At 39.3% G+C, this 19,754-nt stretch overlaps 1 protein-coding gene across 1 annotated transcript; it reads left to right on the top strand.

The window, feature by feature from the left end:
• Positions 1 to 10,680: 10,680 nt before the first annotated feature.
• On the top strand, positions 10,681 to 11,280 carry LOC126064282 (60S ribosomal protein L9-like). The gene has a single exon (XM_049863158.1). It carries the CDS (start codon positions 10,693 to 10,695, stop codon positions 11,209 to 11,211), a length of 519 nt encoding a protein of 172 aa, XP_049719115.1. The 5' UTR covers positions 10,681 to 10,692; the 3' UTR covers positions 11,212 to 11,280.
• Positions 11,281 to 19,754: the final 8,474 nt, after the last annotated feature.

Raw genomic sequence — 19,754 nt, 5'->3', positions numbered from 1 at the left:
ATGTTTTGTAACATCCTTTGGTGTTGATTTTTACCTCTCTTAACCCAATCGCCAGTGAATAATCCTGAGAGCAGAGTGTGCACTGAAAAGCATGATTTTCAGAGTTCGGAGTCCTTGAGCAACTTACCAAACCTCTCCGAACTTTGGTTTTCACAACTGTAAAATGGAGGTGTTAACCTACAGGCTGATGTAAGAACTAAATGAGATCTAATTTATAATGCATCTGGCACATAAAAAAAAAAAAAAAACACATAGCAGACAATAAATATTGGTTGACTATTTTTTTTTTTTTTATGAAGAGAAAAGAAATGATATAGGAAAGATTTGTGCCTGGTTGTTGGACTAAAGAAGGAGAGATTTAAAAATATGAAGAACAAGTGGTAGTGGATGTAATGACCAGAAGCACTAGATTTGATTTTTGTCTTTATGAGCAAAAAAAAAAAAAATCTGCCCTTCAGAAAACTCTCTTGTTCGTATCCCCACTACTGCCACTTGAAATAAATTGCTTAAAAGCGTCTCTAAAACAATGCCTACCTAATGCATATATTATGGAGCCCTGGCATTGTAGTGGTTAAACATTTGGCTGCTAACCAAAAGGTCAGCAGTTCGATCCACCAGGCATTCCTTGGAAACCCTGTAGGGCAGTTCTACTCTATTCCATAGGGTCGCTATGAGTTAGAATCAACTCAATGGCAACACAGGTTTGCTTTCGTTTTTTAATGCATATATTATTACTGAGCTTAATTTGCAGATATCTAATTGTACCATCTTTGCATTCTACAGTATAGATTCATCATTTTTAATGCAACAGGAAGATTCCAAAATATGCATAAATCTAGCAACCAGGGGCCTCCAAAGTTTCATTAGTTGCATCAATAAATAAGGGCAGAATGCAGTTATGTTAAAAATCACTGCATGTGTAATTCTAACCTGACTAATAGAGCACTATGCCAGTACATACCCATGAAAAATATGCCTCAAGAATATTTCTATTTTGGAAGAATGCCAAAATAAATAGAGTAAAATAAAGCTGACACTGCAGCAAAGCAAAACCTTTTATAAACTGACCTTCATTTTATAAGCTCATAATTGTATGTAAATTAAAAATAGACTTTTCATTACGAATTACAAGAGACTTGGGAGATACATAAGTAGACCTTGTTTGGCTGTTTGTGTGTGTGTATGTGTGTGTGTGGTGAAATATATGTAACAAAACATTTGCCATTTCAGCCATTTTTATGTGTACAAGTCAGTGAGCTTTTGGGTTCTTGATTCAAACAAATCTGTAAAAAGACATTTTTTTTCTGATATCTGGGAAATCTGAACATGGACTGGGGTATTAGATGGTATTATGGAATTGTTGGCTTTGTTAGGGGTAATGATGGCATTGTAGTTTTATAAAGGCAAGAAAGGAAAAATTTTTTAAAAGTCCTTGACAATTACAGATTATTCAGAAGTATGTATGGATGAAAGTGATATCTGAAATTTGTATTAATGTACTCCAACAAGTATTTTTTTGAAAGTAGAGGGGGAAAGTGAAAATAGATTTTAAAAGATCAGTAAAATGTTGATAATTATTAAAGCTGGATGGTGGGTACATGGGGCTTTATTTTACGACTTTTGTGTATGCTTGAAAATTTCCATATTAAAGAGCTTCAAAATTTTTTCTCTATTTGTTCTTCAGAGGACTGTCCAAAGAGGTTTTTAAAAAACTGTCTTAATATCTTTTATATTAAACATCATATGCCATGCTTGTATGAAGGCAATCATCTATCCTAGTTGCAAGAAACCTGGCCTACTAAGTTTCTCTGAGTAAAGAGGCCTTAGAAGTCAGGAGGGAGATTCAAAGTGCTGGGCGCCCTCATCCACCAGGGCTGCTCCCCCTCCATCATCTGGCTTTTGGCTTTCTCTTAACCAGAAAAGAAGGGCAGAGAATACACAACCTCCAGAGATAGGGGTGGCAATTAGTGTCTGAAGATCTAGAAGACATTCTGTTTTGTCTTGTTTCTTTATCTTATCTTTCTTTGTATTATATTGAGTTAGAGAATTGATATCCTCCATTTTTCAAACATGTCTAAACTCATACCATGAATCAACCCCTCTTCTTAGCACTACAATGGGCTGATATTGCTTGTAGCCAGAAGGAGAGGGATTTATCATATGAGCTTTCAAAGACCATTTTAATTATTTGGTTCTGAATTGTCACTGGGGTTTTATGCAAAATAGAACAATTATATAATAGCGTACTTATTATGAACTAGAGATCTCACCATCAGACCTAAAAACAAACACTGAATTTTCTCTCCTTGTGTGATACAGACCTACTTGTCCCATTTATTTATTCAGAAAACTACAGTCAAGAAGTTAATCTTTTTTAGCTATTTAGCTAATTCAATAATAATGGATTGAAACATATTGTGTGCAGACATTTGGGATACAACCTTAAGATATTCAACATTGGATGGAAAAGACAAATACATAAACGTGTATTAAATATAGTAATTTGTTTCTGGTTAAGATAGTAGATTGAGCACTTCTATTTCCCTCCAAACTCCATTAAAATGACCATAGTCAGATAAAGAGAAGAGGAAAGAAAACAACAGCAACAAAATTTTGGAAGCTGGAAGGCAGATGAATGAATAGTAAATAACTAGACCTGAGAAACTTCCATCCCGAATTGGCAACAGGAAAAGGAAAAGGGGGGGGAAATGTGATTTGTACCACAGAACCCCAGATAGGCTCAGAAATTGGCAAAAAACAAGTAACTCTGGAAGAAGGAATGAAGGTGACCCTGAAAACATGAAGATTGGTTGAAAGGCAGACCTCTCAATCACCTTCCCTACTTTCAATAGTCAGATAAAGTCCCTCCTTCACCCAGACAAAGAATGAGGTTGAGGGCAGGAGTCCAGTACAAAAATCAGAGGGATTAAATAAATTTTGCATACTGAGTATTGAAATTCTCAACTTTCTTCCCTCCCTGACTCCCAGAATGTTGGCAGCCATACCCCCCAGGCAGGAGACTGGAAGATTCTTCTTTGGGGATCTGACCAACCCAAAATAGGGCACAGCCAGATCATGCTATAAAGGACCTTACAGAAACACGCATTGCACTTCTACATGCATTGCACTTCCATGGAGTACCACTCTTAAAGATAAGCAAACAGTTAAGAATCATTTGAGGAAAGCATGTATATGAACGATAGAAATCTAAACAAATGAAGAAAAGCAAGCTGGAGGAAACAGAGACCATGGCAGGACAAGAAATATTCTCAGAGAGATAAGAGAAAACATTGCATCGATGGAACAGGAAAAGGATATTTAAAAGTACTTGGAAATTAAAAAAAAATTTTTTTTAATTAAAAAAATATAGCAGAAATTAAGTACATAATAGAAAATTTGGAGGGTATAATGAGGAAACTTCTCAGAAAGTAGAACTAAAAGCAATTAGATGGAAAATAAGAAAGAAATTAAGTCCAAGAAGTTCGATGTATGAATACTAGAAGTTCCAATAAAAGAAAAAAGAGAAAATGGAGAGTAATAAATCATCCATGAAGTAAATTAAATTTTTCCAGAACTTAAGTCACCAGATTTAAAGGATACACTAACAAGCACAATGGATGAAAATAAACCGAAACCATCATTGTGATATTACAGAACACTTGGGACAATCAGAAGATCTTAAAAGCCTCTAGAGAGAAAAAAATTTCGTACAAAAGGTCAAGAACCAGAAAGGCATCAGACTTCTGAACCACGACATTTAACGCTGAAAGAAAATGAAGTAAATGCCTTCAAAAATTCTATAGGAAAATTATGTTCCACCTAGACTTCTATACCCACCTAACTATTAATTAAGTGTGACACATGCAGTGTCTCAAAAAATCTATTTCCCTCGTGCCCTTTTATCAGCATGTGTTTCACCTAAATGAAGGCATAAATCAAGAAAGAGTAGACATGGGATAGAGGAAACAGGATTCAGCACAGTAGAGAGAAAAGAGAATCCCTGGGAAATGCTGAAGGGATATCCAAGAGTGACAGGTGCCCAGCAGGCCTAAAGAGCAGTCAGCACAGGATGGAGTTGGTCAGAAGGCTCTGGGGCAGATGTATTCTGGAGAAAAAAACTTATCAAATGTTAATGTTTTGAAGGAAGATTTAGACATTTAGACACTTAGAGAAGAGCAATGAAAACCAAAAAAATAAGTTAATTCCAGAGAAAACAATAAGTTGTACAGGAAAGGAAAAGTATACCACATGGCTCATCTGTGAATAGCATTTACAGAGTCATAATAAGGTAAATACTAAATATTGAGCTAACCAAAACTGTTGTTGTTAGTTGTTGGCAAGTAGATCCTGACTCATGGTAACCCCATGTGTGTAAAGTACAACTGCTTCACAGAGTTTTCAAGGCTGTGACCTTTCAGAAGGAGATTACCAGTACTCTCTTCCAAGGTGCCTCTGGGTGGGTTCAAACCAACAATCTTTCAGCTAGTAGTTGAGCGCTGAACCATTTGTGCGACCCAGGTATTAACCAAAACTATGCCTTATCTATTCTGGAAGGATGGTGTCTTATTTACCTAGTGCTCTCTAACGAAAAATATCACCAGTTGGTGGCATTAAAGAACAGGCATTTATTGTCTCAGTTTTGGAGAATAGAAGTCCAAACCTGGGCATCGACTCTATGGGAGGATTGTTCTTTCACGGTAGCCAATCCCAGAAGTTCCTTGGCACTCCTTCGCATTTCTTGGCATCTGTCTTGCCCCTGTGTGTGTCTGTGTGTCTATTCTGCTCTTTTTATGAGACACCACTTGAAGTGATTAGATTTAGGACCCACCCTACTGTGGTATGACCTCATTAACAGAACAAGAGAAAATCCCTATTTTCAAACAGGTACAGGAGTTACAGCTACAACCTGTATTTTGGGAGGACACAATTCGATAACACATGGGGAAACAGAAAGTAGGTAGATATGGTGGGAATGTAAAAGAAAGCTAAATCCACATTTTCCACAGTAGAAAGTCAAAAATTAATGCTTTCAACACAGGAAGCGGCAGTAATATAAAACTGTAATTTATAGATGTAGTGGTCAGTTCCAGAAGAATTGGCCAGAGCTGAGGAGGAGTAGTAAATAGGACCCCAGGAAGCATGGGGTCCTATTTAGTATTATTTACTACTCGTCTTTGCATTCCTTGACAACAGAATGTGGAAATTATCAAACAATATTATTAATATCACACACAAGTAAAATTTTGTTGAAGATCATTCAAAAGTGATTGCAGTAGTACATCAACAGGGAACTGCCAGAAGTTCAAGCCGAACTGAGAAGAGGACATGGAATGAGGGATATCATTACTGATGTCAGATGGATCTTGGCTCAAAGCAGAGAATATCAGAAATACGTTTACCTGTGTTTTATTGACTGCGCAAAGGCATTCGATTGTGTGGATCATAACAAATTATGGTAACACAGCAAAGAATGTGAATTCCAGAATGCTTAACTGTGCTCATGAGGAACCTGTACATAGACCAAAAGGCAGTCTTTCGAACAGAATAAAGGGATACGGTGTGGTTTAAAGTCAGGAAAGGTGTACATCAGGGTTGTATCCTTTCACCACACTTATTCGATATGTATGCTGAGCAAATAATTCGAGAAGCTGGACTATATGAAGAATTCGGCATTAGGATTGGAGGAAGACTTACTAACAACCTGTGATATGCATATGACACAACCTTGCTTGGTGAAAGTGAAGAGGACTTGAAGCACTTACTGATGAAGATCAAAGACTACAGCCTTCAGTATGGATTGCACCCCAACATAAAACAAAAATCCTCACAACCAATAAGCCACATCCTGATAAACAGAGAAAAGATTGAAGTTGTCGAGAATTTTGTTTTACTTAGATCCATAACCAATGCCCATGGAAGCAGCAGTCAGGAAATCAAACGACGTATTGCATTGGACAAATCTACTGCAAAAGACCTCCTGAAAGTATTGGAAAGCAAAGATGTCACTTTGAGGACTAAGGTGCGCCTGACACAAGCCATGGTATTTTCAATTGCCTCATATGGGTGCAAAAGCTGGACAATGAATAAGATAGATCGAAGAATTGATGCCTTTGAATTATGGTGTTGGCAAAGAATATTGAATAAACCATGGACTGCCAGAAGAACCAACAAATCTGTCTTGGAAGAAGTACAGACAGAATGCTCCTTAGAAGCAAGGATGGTAAGACTTCATCTCACATACTTTGGACATGTTATCAGGAGGGACCACTCCCTGGAGAAGGACATCATGCTTGGTAAAGTGGAGGGTCAGTGAAAAAGAGAAAGACCCTCAACGAAATGGACTGACACAGTGGCTACAATGGCTCAAACATAGCAACAATTGTGAGGATGGCACAGGACCAGGCAGTGTTTCATTCTGTTGTACGTAAGTTTGATGTGAGTTGAAATCGGCTTGAGAGCAATGAGTATGGGGTTTTTTTTGGCATTAAGGAAACTGGAGCCCTGGTGGTGCAGTGGTTAAGAGCTCAGCTGCTAGCCAAAAGGTTGGGAGTTCAAATCCACCAGCCACTCCTTGGAAACCCTATGGGACAGTTCTACTCTGTCCCATAGGATCACTATGAGTCGGTATAAACTTGACCGCAACTGGTTTGGGTTTTTTGTTGTTGTTGTTGTTTGTTTATTATGGGAACTACTAACAGATTACTCTCTTAGGAGTCCGTTTTCCATGTGTCCCATGCTTTTCTGCATGTCTTGTCAGCAGAGATACTGACTGCCTTTGTTCTGGACTATCTTTTCAAGGATGTTTATATAGCAGACGGCCTTAAAAATATAGTAAAGGGCAGGAGGGTGAATGGAGAGTGACTGCTAATGGGTACATTATTTTTGGAGTAACAAAAATTTTCTTAAATTAGATGGTGGTGATGGTTGCACATCTCTGTGAATAAACTTTAAAAACCACTGAATAGTGACTAAGAGCTCAGGCTGCTAACCAAAAGGTTGGCAGTTCGAATCCACCAGCTGTTCCTAGGAAACCCTGTGAGGCAGTTCTACAGTGTTATATAGGGTCACTATGAGTTGGAATCAACTCACTGGCAACAAGTTTGGGTTTTTTTGATACAATAAAGCTGTTATTAAAGAAAAAAGAAAATCCAAGCTCTTCTTTCTTTCTCCTCCTAAAGTAATCAGCTTTTGTGTTTGATACCAACGAGGAGAATTAAGCTGAATTGCCCATAGGGAGAGTGCATGGGTGTGAGTTTTTTGGAGTAGAAGAGGCAGAAATGGCCCATTCCAGGGCAGAAAGTTAGATTTCCTGAGACGAAGAGAGAAGACAGTGGTGACAAATGACACCTAGTAGCAGGATCCTATTCCCTGCTCATAAGAGCCTCCAATAGATGACAACATTGAGGCACAAAGACAAAAAAAAAATGACTGTGTCCTTATAAGAGGAGAAGAGACATAGAGGGAAGACAGAGGCAGGGATTGGAGTGATAGTGCCACAAGCCAAAGAACACCTGGGGGCTACCAGAAACTGAAAGAGGAAGGCTTCCTGTAGAGACTTCAGAGGGAGCATGGCCCAGCTGATACCTTGATTTCAGACTCCTAGCCTCCAGAACTGTGATAAAATAAAATTCTGTTACTTTAAGTCACCCACCCTGTAGTTGGTTACAACAACTCTAGGAAACTAATACAGTCTCTACTGCTTTTCTCTGTCAATCCACTTGCCACTCAGCCCTGGAGGCAGATCAGCCACAGGAAGTGTGCAGCAGAGCAGGGAATCTAAAGCTCTATTCAGATAAATTTTTCATCAGAAACTGTGAAGTCCAGAAAGCAATGGAACAAAATTTTTAAAGCACTGAAAAAGAAAAGAACTGTCTGGAATTCTTTATTCATCAAAAATATCCTTCAGGAGGACTCCAGAGGTCATGGCCCCCAGACCTTCTGCTGGACCAAGACTGGAACCATTCCCAAAGCCAACTCTTCAGACACGGATTGGATTGGACTATAAGATATAAAATGATACTGGTGAGGAGTAAGCTTCTTGGCTCAAGTAGACACATGAAACTATGTGGCAGCTCCTGTCTGGAGGGGAGATGAGAAGGCAGAGGGGAACGGAAGCTGGCTGAATGGACACAGGAAATACAGGGTGGAGAAAAGGAATGTGTTGTCTCATTAGGGGGAGAGCAACTAGGAGTACACAGCAAGGTATATATAAATTCTTGTATGAAAGACTGACTTGATTTGTAAACTTTCACTTAAAGCACAATTAAAAAAAAAGAAAAAAATATATATCCTTTAGGAATGAAGGCAAAATTAAGACATTCTCAGTTGAAGGAAAACTAGGAGAATTCATTGCCAGCAGATCTGCTCTACAAAAGAAGATTAAGGGAAGTCCTTCAGTTCTCCTCTTCAGTTCTTTAAAATATGGATGACACTTGACAGCAAAAAATTTAACACTACCTGTGTGATGGTTAAGGTCAACTTGGCTGGGCCATGATTCTCAGTGGTTTGGCAATTATGATGTAGTTTAGCAGCTACATGATGATGTAATCACTTCCATAATGAAATCTGATATAATGTGATCACCTCCATGATGAGATCTGTTATGAGCAGCCAGTTGAAAGGGAGTTTCCTTGGGGCTTGGCCTGCATCCAATATAGGTGACCTTTCTGGCAAGCTTGCTGGGTTTCACTCACTCTGGATCCTGCAGCTGTTTCCTGTTCATCTGACCCCTAGTTCTTGGGACTTGAGCTAGCAGCTTACCTGCCAAACTTGGGATTTGCCTGCCTCCACAGCCTGTGAGCCAGCAGCCTGCCATCTTATCTGCCAATTTTGGGTTCGCCAGTCCCTGCAGCTACGAGAGTCAGGAGAAGTGTCAGCCGTGGCTTTGGGACTTTCCAGCCCCTACAACCGAGTGAACTATTTCCTTGATATAAATGTCTATATATATATATATATATATATGTATGTGTGTATGTATATACATATATATTTATATGCTTTGCTAGTTTTGCTTCTCCAGAGAACCCAGCTTAAGACAGTCCGACAGTGTTTTCAATGTATGTTGCTGTTGTACAGAGAGGAACACATAGGGCTACCATGAGTGGGAATAAACTAGATGGCAAAATATTTGGTTTTTGTCTTAAGGAACTTATGTGGTGGTAAGGTTTCTCTGTTTCACATGAGGTGACAAAATAATTCAAAGTAGTCTGTGAAAAGTTATGTATATATGTTGTAATCCTGAAAACAATTACTTAAAAAAAAAACTATTCAAAGAGTTATAGTGAAAAACTCAAGATATATTAAAATAGAATATTAAAAACAAAAATATTCAAATAACCCAAAAAGAAGGCAGAAAAGGAGAAGAGAAGAACAAAAACAAAAGAATTGATAAGACCTAAATCCAAACATATCAATAAAACCAAAAAAACCAAACCCATTGCCATCGAGTCAATTCCAACTTATAGTGACCCTATAGGACAGAGTAGAACTGCCCCATAGAGTTTCCAAGGGGCACCTGGCGGATTTGAACTGCCAACCTTTGATTAGCAGCCATAGCTCTTAACCACTGTCCTACCAGGGTTTCCAAACATATCAATAATTACATTAAATACATTGGTCTAAAACAAGAGTTAGCAAACGATAGTCTGCCACCATTTTTTATAAATAAACTTTATTGGAAAACACACATACTCATACATTTACATATTATCTAAAACTATTGTCTATGGTCTAATCACAGCAATTAAAAGACAGAAATATTATATATTCTCATTATTAGAATAAATAAACAAAACAAAACCCAACTATATACTGACTAGAAGAAATCCAATTTAAACATAATGCATACCAGTTGCTGTCAAATCATTTCCTACTCATGGCAACCCCGTGTGTGTCAGAGTAGAACTGTGTTCCATAGGGTTTTTCAGTGGGTGATTTTTCAGAAGTAGATCGCCAGGCCTTTTTCCCGAGGTGCCTCTGGGTTAGAAGCTGCGTGTATTAACCATTTATGCCACCCAAACCAAAAACCCGTTGCCCTTGACTGGATTCCAGCTCATAGCAACCCTACGGAACAGAGGAGAACTGCCCCATAGAGTTCCAAGGAATGGCTGGTGGATTCAAACTGCAGACCTTTTGGTTAGCAGCCCAGCTCTTAACCGTGGGTACTCAAAATATAATGCATGGGTAGGTTAAAAGTAAAAGGATAGAAAAAGATACACCATGCACACACTAACCAAAAGAAAGTTGGACTGGCTATGTTAACATCAGGCAAAATAAATTAACAGGGATAAAGAGGGATATTATAAAATAATTAATTTACCTAGACGATATAACAGTGCTAAATAATGTGTATGTACCTAAGAAAAAGCCTCGAAATACACAAAATGAACAAACAAAAACTGATAGAACTGAAAGGAGAAATTGATAGATTTACAATTATAGTTGAAGATTTCACCATTCCTCTCTCAGTAAACAATAGAATAAGTAGTCAGCAAGGATATAGAAGAATTGATCACCACTTTTTATCAACCAACTAGATCTAATTGACATTTATAGAACACTTCATCCAACAACAGCATAATATACATTCTTTTCAAGTGCACATGGAGCATTTATCAAGATAGACCATATCCTGAACCATAAAACAAACCTTAAAATTTTTTTTAAAGAATTTAGGCCGCATCTACTGCGAGAATGAAGACCATTCTTAGCAACCAGACTGTCAACATTCCGGAAAATGTCGACATCACTCTGAAGGGACGCACAGTTATTGTGAAGGGCCCCAGAGGAACTTTGCGGAGGGACTTCAATCACATCAATGTAGAACTCAGTCTCCTTGGAAAGAAAAAGAAGAGGCTTCGTGTTGACAAATGGTGGGGAAATAGAAAGGAACTGGCTACAGTTCGCACTATCTGCAGTCATGTACAGAACATGATCAAGGGTGTTACACTAGGCTTCCGTTACAAGATGAGGTCTGTGTATGCTCACTTCCCCATCAACGTTGTTATTCAGGAGAGTGGGTCACTTGTTGAAATCCGAAACTTCTTGGGTGAAAAATACATCCGTAGGGTTCGGATGAGGCCAGGTGTTGCTTGTTCAGTATCTCAAGCCCAGAAGGATGAGTTAATTCTTGAAGGAAATGACATTGAACTTGTATCAAATTCAGCTGCTTTAATTCAGCAAGCCACAACAGTTAAAAACAAGGATATCTGAAATTTTTGGATGGCATCTATGTTTCTGAAAAAGGAACTGTTCAACAGGCCGACGAGTAAGATCTAAGAGTTGTCCAGCTGCGGAAATGAGGCCGGATGATTCCTAAGACTTACTGGGTGATATTTTTAAGATGCAATAAAATTCATATATTCAAAAAAAAAATTTTTTTTTAAGAATTTTAACCATACAAAGTATGTTCTCTAATATAATGACATTAAATTTGAAATCAAATACAGAAAGATAACAGGAAAATATTTGGAAATTAACTACCAGTTCTCTAATAACCCATGTGTCAAAGAGGAAGTATCAAGGGAAATTAGAAAGTGTTTTCAATTAAATTAGAACATATCAAAATTTGTGGGACACAGCTAAATCAGTGCTTGGAGGAAATTTATAGCATGAAACACTTTTACTTAAAAAAGGGAAGAAAGGTCTCAAATCAACTGTCTAAGCTTCAACCTTAAGACACTAGAAAAAGAAGAATAACATAAACCCAAAGCAAGCAGAAGGAAAAAATAAAGAGCAGAAATCAATGCAGTTGAAAACAAAAACAGTTGAAATGCAACAAAAACTGGTTCTTTGAAAAGATCAATAAAGTTATAAACCTCTAGCCAAACTGAAAGAGAAAAAAAAACACAAATTACTAGGATGAAAGGCAGGGTATCACTAGACTTCACAGACACTAAAAGGATAGTAAGGAAATACTACAAACAACTCTGGAGTCCCTGGGTTGTACAAATTGTTAACATGCTTAGCTCAGCTGCTAGCCAAAAGGTCGGAGGTTCAAGACCACACAGATGCACTTCAGAAGAAAGGCCTGGCAATCTAATTCCAAAAAATCAGACATTGAAAACCCTATGGAGCACAGTTCTACTCTGCACACATGGGGTTGCCATAAGTCAGAGCATAGTCAGCTTGCAGGCAACTGTGTTTTGTTTTCTTCCACAAACAATTCTATGCAGATAAATTCAATAACTTAGATGAAATGGACAAATATATAAGAGCCATGAACTGCCAAAACTCACCCTGAATGGACCTATATTTACTTTAAACATTGAGTTTGTACTTTAAAACTTTCCAAAAAAGAAAGCTCTAAATAGTTTCTTTAAATGTTCTATCAAACATTTATAAAAATAAATAACTCCAATTTTACACAACCTCTTCCAGAAAACGAGAGAACACCTCCTAACTTAGTTTATGAGACCAACGTTACCCTGATATTAAAATGAGACGGAAAATACAAGAAAAGCACAGACAAATATCCCTCATTAACATAAATACAAAAATCCTCAACAAAATGTTAGCAAATTGAATCTAGCAAGATACGAAAAGAATAATGCATCACAATTAAATGGTGTTTTACCCAGGAATACAATGTAGATTCAGTGTAGCAAATCAACCAAGGTAATCCATTGTATTAGCAAACTAAAAAAGAAAACTAATATGAGTTGATGCAAAAAAAAAGTAACAAAATTGAACACCGATTCGTGATTTTAAAAAAACCCTCTGGCAGTTAGGAATAGAGAGAACTTCCTTAACCTAATAAAGAAAATCTACTTAAAACACACACATAACTGATACCATACTTAGTAATGATAAACTGAATGATTTTCCCTTGAAGATGGGGAGTAAGGAATGGGACTCCACTCTCACTACTCCTATTCAACGTTGTAAAAGAAGTTTTAGCCAGTTTAAGAAGGCACTAAAAAGAAATAAAAGTCATACAGATTGGAAAGGACAAAATAAAACTGTCTCTGTTTACACATGACATGATCGTCTATGTAGAATATCTCAAAGAACCCACAAAAAGCTCCTAGAATTAGTGAGTTTCACCTGGTTGTAAGATACAAGGTCAACACGCAAAGAAATTAAGTGTATTTTTTATTTACCAGCAATGAAAAATTGGAAACTGAAATGTAAAGAAGCAATGCCTTTTACAATAGCTCCAAATAAGTAAAATACTTCAGAATGAATATAACAAAACATATTAGGATCTCTCTGCTGAGAAGGCCTAAATAAATGGAAGGACATGCCATATTCATGAATTGGAAGACTCAATATAGTAAAGATATTAATTATTCCCAAATCATTCTAGATTTGACACAATCTAATCAAAATCCCATCAGGATTGTTTATAGATAAAAATACACACAGGCTTATTCTACGATTTAGAAAAGCAAAGAAACTAGAATAGCCAAAACAATTTTCAAAGAATAAACTTGGAAGATTCACACTACCAGCCCTAGTGGTGCAGTGGTTAAGAGCTAAGGCTGCTAAGCAAAAGGCCGGCAGTTTGAATCCACCAGCTCCTTGGAAACCCCATGGGGCAGTTCTACTCTGTCTTACAGGGTTGCTGTGAGTCAGATTCGACTCAATGGCAATAGAATTTTTTAATAAAGCACAGAAATCAAGATAGTGTAGTATTGTCAAAGGGATAGATATATAGATGAGTAGAACAAAACAGAGTACCCAGAAATAGACCCAAACAAATATGGCTGGTAGATAATTAACAAAGATGAAATGGCAATTAAATGGAGTAAGGACAGTCTTTTCAACAAATGGTGTTGGAACATTTGGACATCTATATGCAAAAAAATAAGCTTTAAGCTATACTTCAAACCTTATACAAAAATTAACTCATAATGAATCTCAATGTAAAACTTTAAGACTTCTAGAAGGTGACAGAAAAAAAATTTGTGACCTTGTTGTCGTTAGGTGCCATTGAGTTGGTTCCGATTCATAGAGACCTTACGTACAACAGAACCAAACACTGCCCATCCTGCGCCATGCTCACAATCACTGCTGTGTTTGAGTGCACTGTTGCAGCCACTGTGTCAATACATCTCGCTGAGGGTCTTCCTCTTTTTTGCTGACCCTCTACTTTACCAAGCATGGTGACCTTCTCTAGGGACTTGTCCCTCCTGATAACATGTGCAAAGTACATGAGATGAAATCTTGCCATCCTCGCTTCTAGGGAACATTCTGGCTGTACTTATTCCAAGATAAATTTGTTCATTCTTCTGGTAGACCATGGTATATTCAATATTCTTCACCAACGCCGTAATTCAAAGGCATGAATTCTTCTTTGGTCTTCCTTATTCATTGTCCAGCTTTCCCATGCACATGAGGTGATTGGAAATACCATGGTTTGGGTCAGGCACACCTTATCCTTGAAGTGACATCTTTGCTTTTTAACACTTTAAAGAGGTCTCTTGCAGCAGATTTGCCCAATGCAATATGTCCTTTGACTTCTTGACCGATACGTCCACAGACATTGATTGTGGATCCAAGTAAAGTGAAATGCACATCAAAAATAGCTAATAAGTTGGGAAGGGAAATAAATATAATTAAACCATTTGAAGGCCCTCCAAGAAGAGGGTCAAGGTATTGGTTAACTTTATATGTTGATAAGTTCCATATACATGTTTTAATTCCTAGGATAACCACCAGAAGAATAGAAATAGGGTGTGTAACTTCTCGATCAGTAGAGGGAAAGAAATGGAATGATGAAAAATACTCAGGCAATCAATCCCAAAGACAGCAATAAAAGAGAAAAGAAAAAAAGAACAAGTGAGACAGGCAAACCACAAAATAAGATGGTAAATTTAAGCCAAAATGTAATTGTATTAAATGCAAATGGACTAAATGCTCTAACTAGAAGACAAAGATTGTAAGAATTTTTTTTTAAATCCTGCTTTTTACTACTTATAATATTAACCAAAAGAATTCTTACGTAGCCGTATTTGTATCTTACTACAGTAAGAGGGCCACTTCACAATGATAAAAGGTTTAAATTCATCAGAAAGATGTAAAAATTTTTAATTTATATGTACTTAATAACACAGATTCAAAGTGTGTATGCTAAAAATGGACATTACTACAGGGAGAGATAAAAAAAAAAAAAAATCCGTAATCTTAATGGGACATTTTAACACAATTCTCTAAGTAACTGGCAGAACAGTCTCACAAAAATCAGTAAAAATGTAGAAGAGTTGAATAATATGACCGAATGAACACGGCTCAAGCATAACAATTCTAAGGATGGCGCAGAACCGGGCAGTGTTTTGTTCTGTTGTGCATAGGAGTGCTGTGAGTCAGAACCAACTCAATGCCACCTAACGATAATGAGCCTGTATAGAGGAGGAGGAACCCAACAACTGCAGAATGCACATTCTTTACAAGAATACATGGACCATTTCAAAAATTGACTTTTATATGCCAGGAATGGACTGGGCACATTTAAATATATTATTTCCTTTAATCATCATAAAATTGTGAAATAGACATCTGGGCTGGAAATCATCGATTTTACCCTTCCAAACCCATCCTCTACCCTTCCCTACATGGTCTGGACCCTGTGAGGCTGACCTGTATGAACTGCATCAATGGGCTTGCTCTCCGGATGGGTTCAGCCAGTGGGAGGTAACAGCAGGAAACTGGTAGGTAAAAGGAAAGTAGAGTCAGGGTATTTATCTTCCCTGCTAGCTTGCCAGGAAGGGCTGTATTCCTCTTCCTCTACTAAATCTGCTGCAGCCAGGTGGCCCTCTTCATACAGCTACCCTTTCCAATTTCCAGTAACTGCTCCTTCTCCTTACCTTTCAGGCCTAGGGGTGGTAATGGCCTCTGCCTGCTATTAGTCCAAGAATATCATTTCATCCTTTGTAGTTTTCCTAACTCCATCCAAGCCTTTTCTCATGGTCCCTCTACTAAACTCTCTTCAAATTACCCAGTTTGAGTGTGCTATTTCATGAAAGGAAACTGAGTATTAGCATCCCTGTCTGCACGAGAGGAAACATCAGCTCAGCGAGGTCAGTGACACATAACTTCAGCCATGCCTCCTCTCGTCAGTGTAGAAGTAAAGACAGTTTTCATCCCTTGCTTGCATAGTTGATAGGTTATTAGCATGGCACTGGCATATCTTTCAACTTTATACAATTGTCAGTACTTCCTGAATTCCTTCCGAATGTGAATTGTAACGTGGCGCTTCTTACATATTAGAAACACTGTGCCTTCCATTTAAAGTATTTTTTTTCCCAGTTAATTCTTTGTGCATAGTGCCTTTTGGAGGAAATTGTTTAATACAGCGATGATGACTTCTGAATTTAATACCCCCATGGGTATTTTGTCTTATTTGTTTGCTGTTTTTCAGATCGCCATGAGGTTATCTCCAAAGAAATATTGGAGCTGGACCCATGGGAAAACCACTGGAATGTTGTAGCCATCAACGTCCTCATGCATGACAGCTATGATGTGTGCCTGGTGGCCAGGATGAATCCCCGAGACCTCATCCCTCCACCTTCAGATCTGGTGGAAGAAGGCAATGAGCACTGAGGTCACATTGCCGGAGAACCTTCTATTGTGTCTGCAAATGAGGCACTTGGAATGGAGAGAGCCCATCAATCTTCTTGGAAATGAGCATTGCATGCGTAGTGACCCATGTGCAAAGCAGTATGCTGGGCACTGTGGGGGAGTAGGCCAGCATCTGCCCTCAGGGACCTCAGTCTGATAGAGTAGATGAGGCACTGGAAGGCAGAATGTGAAGATGACTACGAGAGGAGGACAGGGTGAGTGCCATAGGAGTGCAAGGAGATGGAGGGATCTTGAGTTGCTGGGGGATTCAAGGACAGCATTACCAAAAAGCGGGCCTTTTATCAGGGCCATGAAGGATGAGGAGGAAGCAGTCCTGTGGGTGCAGTTGATGGTAAGGTCCCTGAAACAGCTGAGCAAAGGCCCAAAGTGGGAAAGCACTATGCATGTTTGGGCCATTCCAACTGGCCAGATTGCCTGGGGAACAGGGTTTACTACTAAGACTAGAAAAGTAGGTAGTAGCTAAATGACCAATACCTAGAACTGAGGATTTTGAACCTGGTCTTTGGGCGGGGGAATTATCTGAAAGTAATGATGTTAAAGGAAAGTAGACTTCTCTTTATACTCTGTTTTGGCTTCAGTCTTATAAATATTGCCTGTTCTCATTCAGAATACCCTTCTGCTGCAGCAACACAGCCAACAGTGTGACTAGCAGTAGACTACAAGTCCATAACAGCTAAGGCTCTCAAACCAAACCACAGTGAGCAGAGCAATTCAGCCCTGGGCTAAGTCCATGTCAGGGGACAGAGATGAGGGATCCGACAGCCCTAGTCCACTCTAGAGTTGATACACAGAGTCCTGGACTGGGCTGACCCAGGCTGCCTTTCCCCAAGCCCTCAGACACACATGATCTTCTGCAGGCTAACCCTTAGCTAAATGGGACTGGACTAGCCCACCCACCCCAGGGATTAGGCCAGTCTCTGGAAAGGAGGAGAGAGGAAGCAAAGTTGCTTTGGCTACCTGCTGCCCTCTTGGACCCAGCCTTTGCGATATCTTCACCACTGTTGTAGGGCAACGATGGAGCAACCTTCTTCAGCTCACAAGTGGCCATAACCAGAAAACAGCCCGGTTCTGTTTTAGGGGCTACATTTAAATAACACATGGGAAATCCACTTATTTTACTTATCATCTGTACTTGTGGAAGAATGCATTTGGTAGCTGTTTTTCAACAACTTTTCAAAGAGGTTCACATAGCACCAGGCAAAACCAAACCAGTTGCCATCAAGTCAACTCCAACGCATGGCGAGCCCATGTGTGTCAGAGTAGAACTGTGCTCTGTTTGGGTTTTCTATGGCTGTGACCTTTTGGAAATAGATTGTCAGCCCTTTCTTCTGAGGCCTCTCTGGGTGGCCCAACCTTTATGATTAGCTAGCTGCCAAGCACTTAACTATTTGTGCCACCCAGGGGCTCCATTTTTTTAAGCATAAATGGCCAATAAGTCCCTGATGGAAAACTCGTGTCCCTAGGATTTTCCCAGAGGAAGACAATGCCTATGTTGAGAAAACTTTTTTTTTGGTGAAGTGTTAAGTGTAACTGTGAGGACCCTCATGCCCATGTCCCAGATTTCAGCTGCCAGCTCAGGCAGCAGAGACAGGTCCAATGGTAACTTGAGCCACTTGGAAATTTGCTTCTGCCACCATGGAAGGGAGGCCGTGAGACCCAGGGGAGCCCACACCACTGTCTGAGTATGCTGTCCCCAAGGAGGCTAAACTCCAGGAGAGCAGGGGCCACGTCAGTCTCTTCTCAGTTGTACCCCAAGTACCCACATGGGTGGTTCAAGTGGGGTAGTGCTTCTAAGCCAGAGGTCTTGGTCTCTGACTATGTTTAGGAGACCGAGTTAACACGAGCTGATACAATTATTTTCCCTGACAGAGGGTCACAACCTATGGATTCTTTTTCTTATTGTGAAGATAGAGTACTCCTTCATGGTGGACTGGGCCAGTTGGTGGCAGTCACTGCAGAGGATAGCGCCTGTAGGATCTCTGCTCCCCTGAGCTACTCTGAAAAGAATCACTGTGCCTGCTTCAACCTACCTGAAAGTTCTAGAAGCTGTCCCAGTTCCCCAGATCAAAGAGGCCCTCTTGGTGCACCATGATACATCTTTTACATATATTGAAGTTGAGATCTGAGTTCTAGTTCCAGCTCTGCTACTTAACTAGCTGTGTGATATCAGACAAGATAACCTTTCTAAAGTCTTATTTTCCTCATATGCAAAATAGGAAGAAAAATACTACATGCTTTATAGGGTTGGCGTGAGAACTAAGAGAGATCTGAGCAGAGTGCCTGTTAAACCCTAAAAGAAGAAACATTATTTACCTGCCATTCTAATGTTATCATTGCAATCAGCATTGTTCCCAAAGCAAAGTGCCCAAAACAGAACTCAGTACTTGCGTTGAATTTCTGGGATTCTAGGGCAAAAAAAAAAAAAAAAAATTTTTTTTTTTTTTTTTTAGGGCAAGATTTGCGTATGGTTTGAGATAGTTCTTAATTCCCCAGATGCAAGCCGCTGGGCCCTCCTGGTTGGAGCACTGGGAAGTGTGCTGGCAGCCCAGGGGCCAATGGACCAGCAGAGCTTTGCTGGGAGCTGAGGCATCTCTGATGGCTTTTGTGTGCTCTTCCCTGAGCTAGACTTTTGCAGGCTGCATAGCAGAGGCACCTGAGGCTCATACTGGGTGACACCACCGCCCACTCAGTGCGAGGCATCTAATGTGAGACCTCATCCAGGAAGTGTCAGGCTGGAGATAGCTGGAAAGTGCTGAGGGCCAGTAGAGGAGGGCGGAGGGCCTCGGCCTGGCAGATCAGGAAGACCAGCCTCTGAGCTGGCTCAGTGCTGAAGGACAGGAAGACATCTACATGTTGAATTTCTCAAATTTCCATTTGTGGAAGCCCTGGGATCCAGACAGGTACTTCTCAGATTCCAGATGTTTTGTGTATAATAGACTGCTTGCTTGCTTTACTGCTTATTTTAAGCTCTGGGTATTCCTTGTCTGACTTCATATTTGTAATTAAAAACAAGAAGCCCTGCCCCCTGTTCTTAGATATTGTATGAGAGTCAACTCTGAAACAAAATTTTCTGTCACTCTTTTCTCTTAAATCGAAGACGGACCCAATATTGCATGAAGGCCTCCTATAAAGCTTCTACTATTTGCTAGTCCTTATCTTTGTGAAACGGGATT

Source organism: Elephas maximus, chromosome 20 (genome assembly GCF_024166365.1).
Source record: "Elephas maximus indicus isolate mEleMax1 chromosome 20, mEleMax1 primary haplotype, whole genome shotgun sequence".
In the NCBI taxonomy this organism is placed as follows: Eukaryota; Metazoa; Chordata; class Mammalia; order Proboscidea; family Elephantidae; genus Elephas; species Elephas maximus.
Note: the sequence above shows the minus strand (reverse complement) of the source record. Positions and strands in the feature narration are given on the sequence as shown.

Coding starts and splice junctions, on each gene's coding strand:
- LOC126064282 (XM_049863158.1), top strand. CDS start 10,693: ATGAAGACCATTCTTAGCAACCAGACTGTCAACATTCCGGAAAATGTC.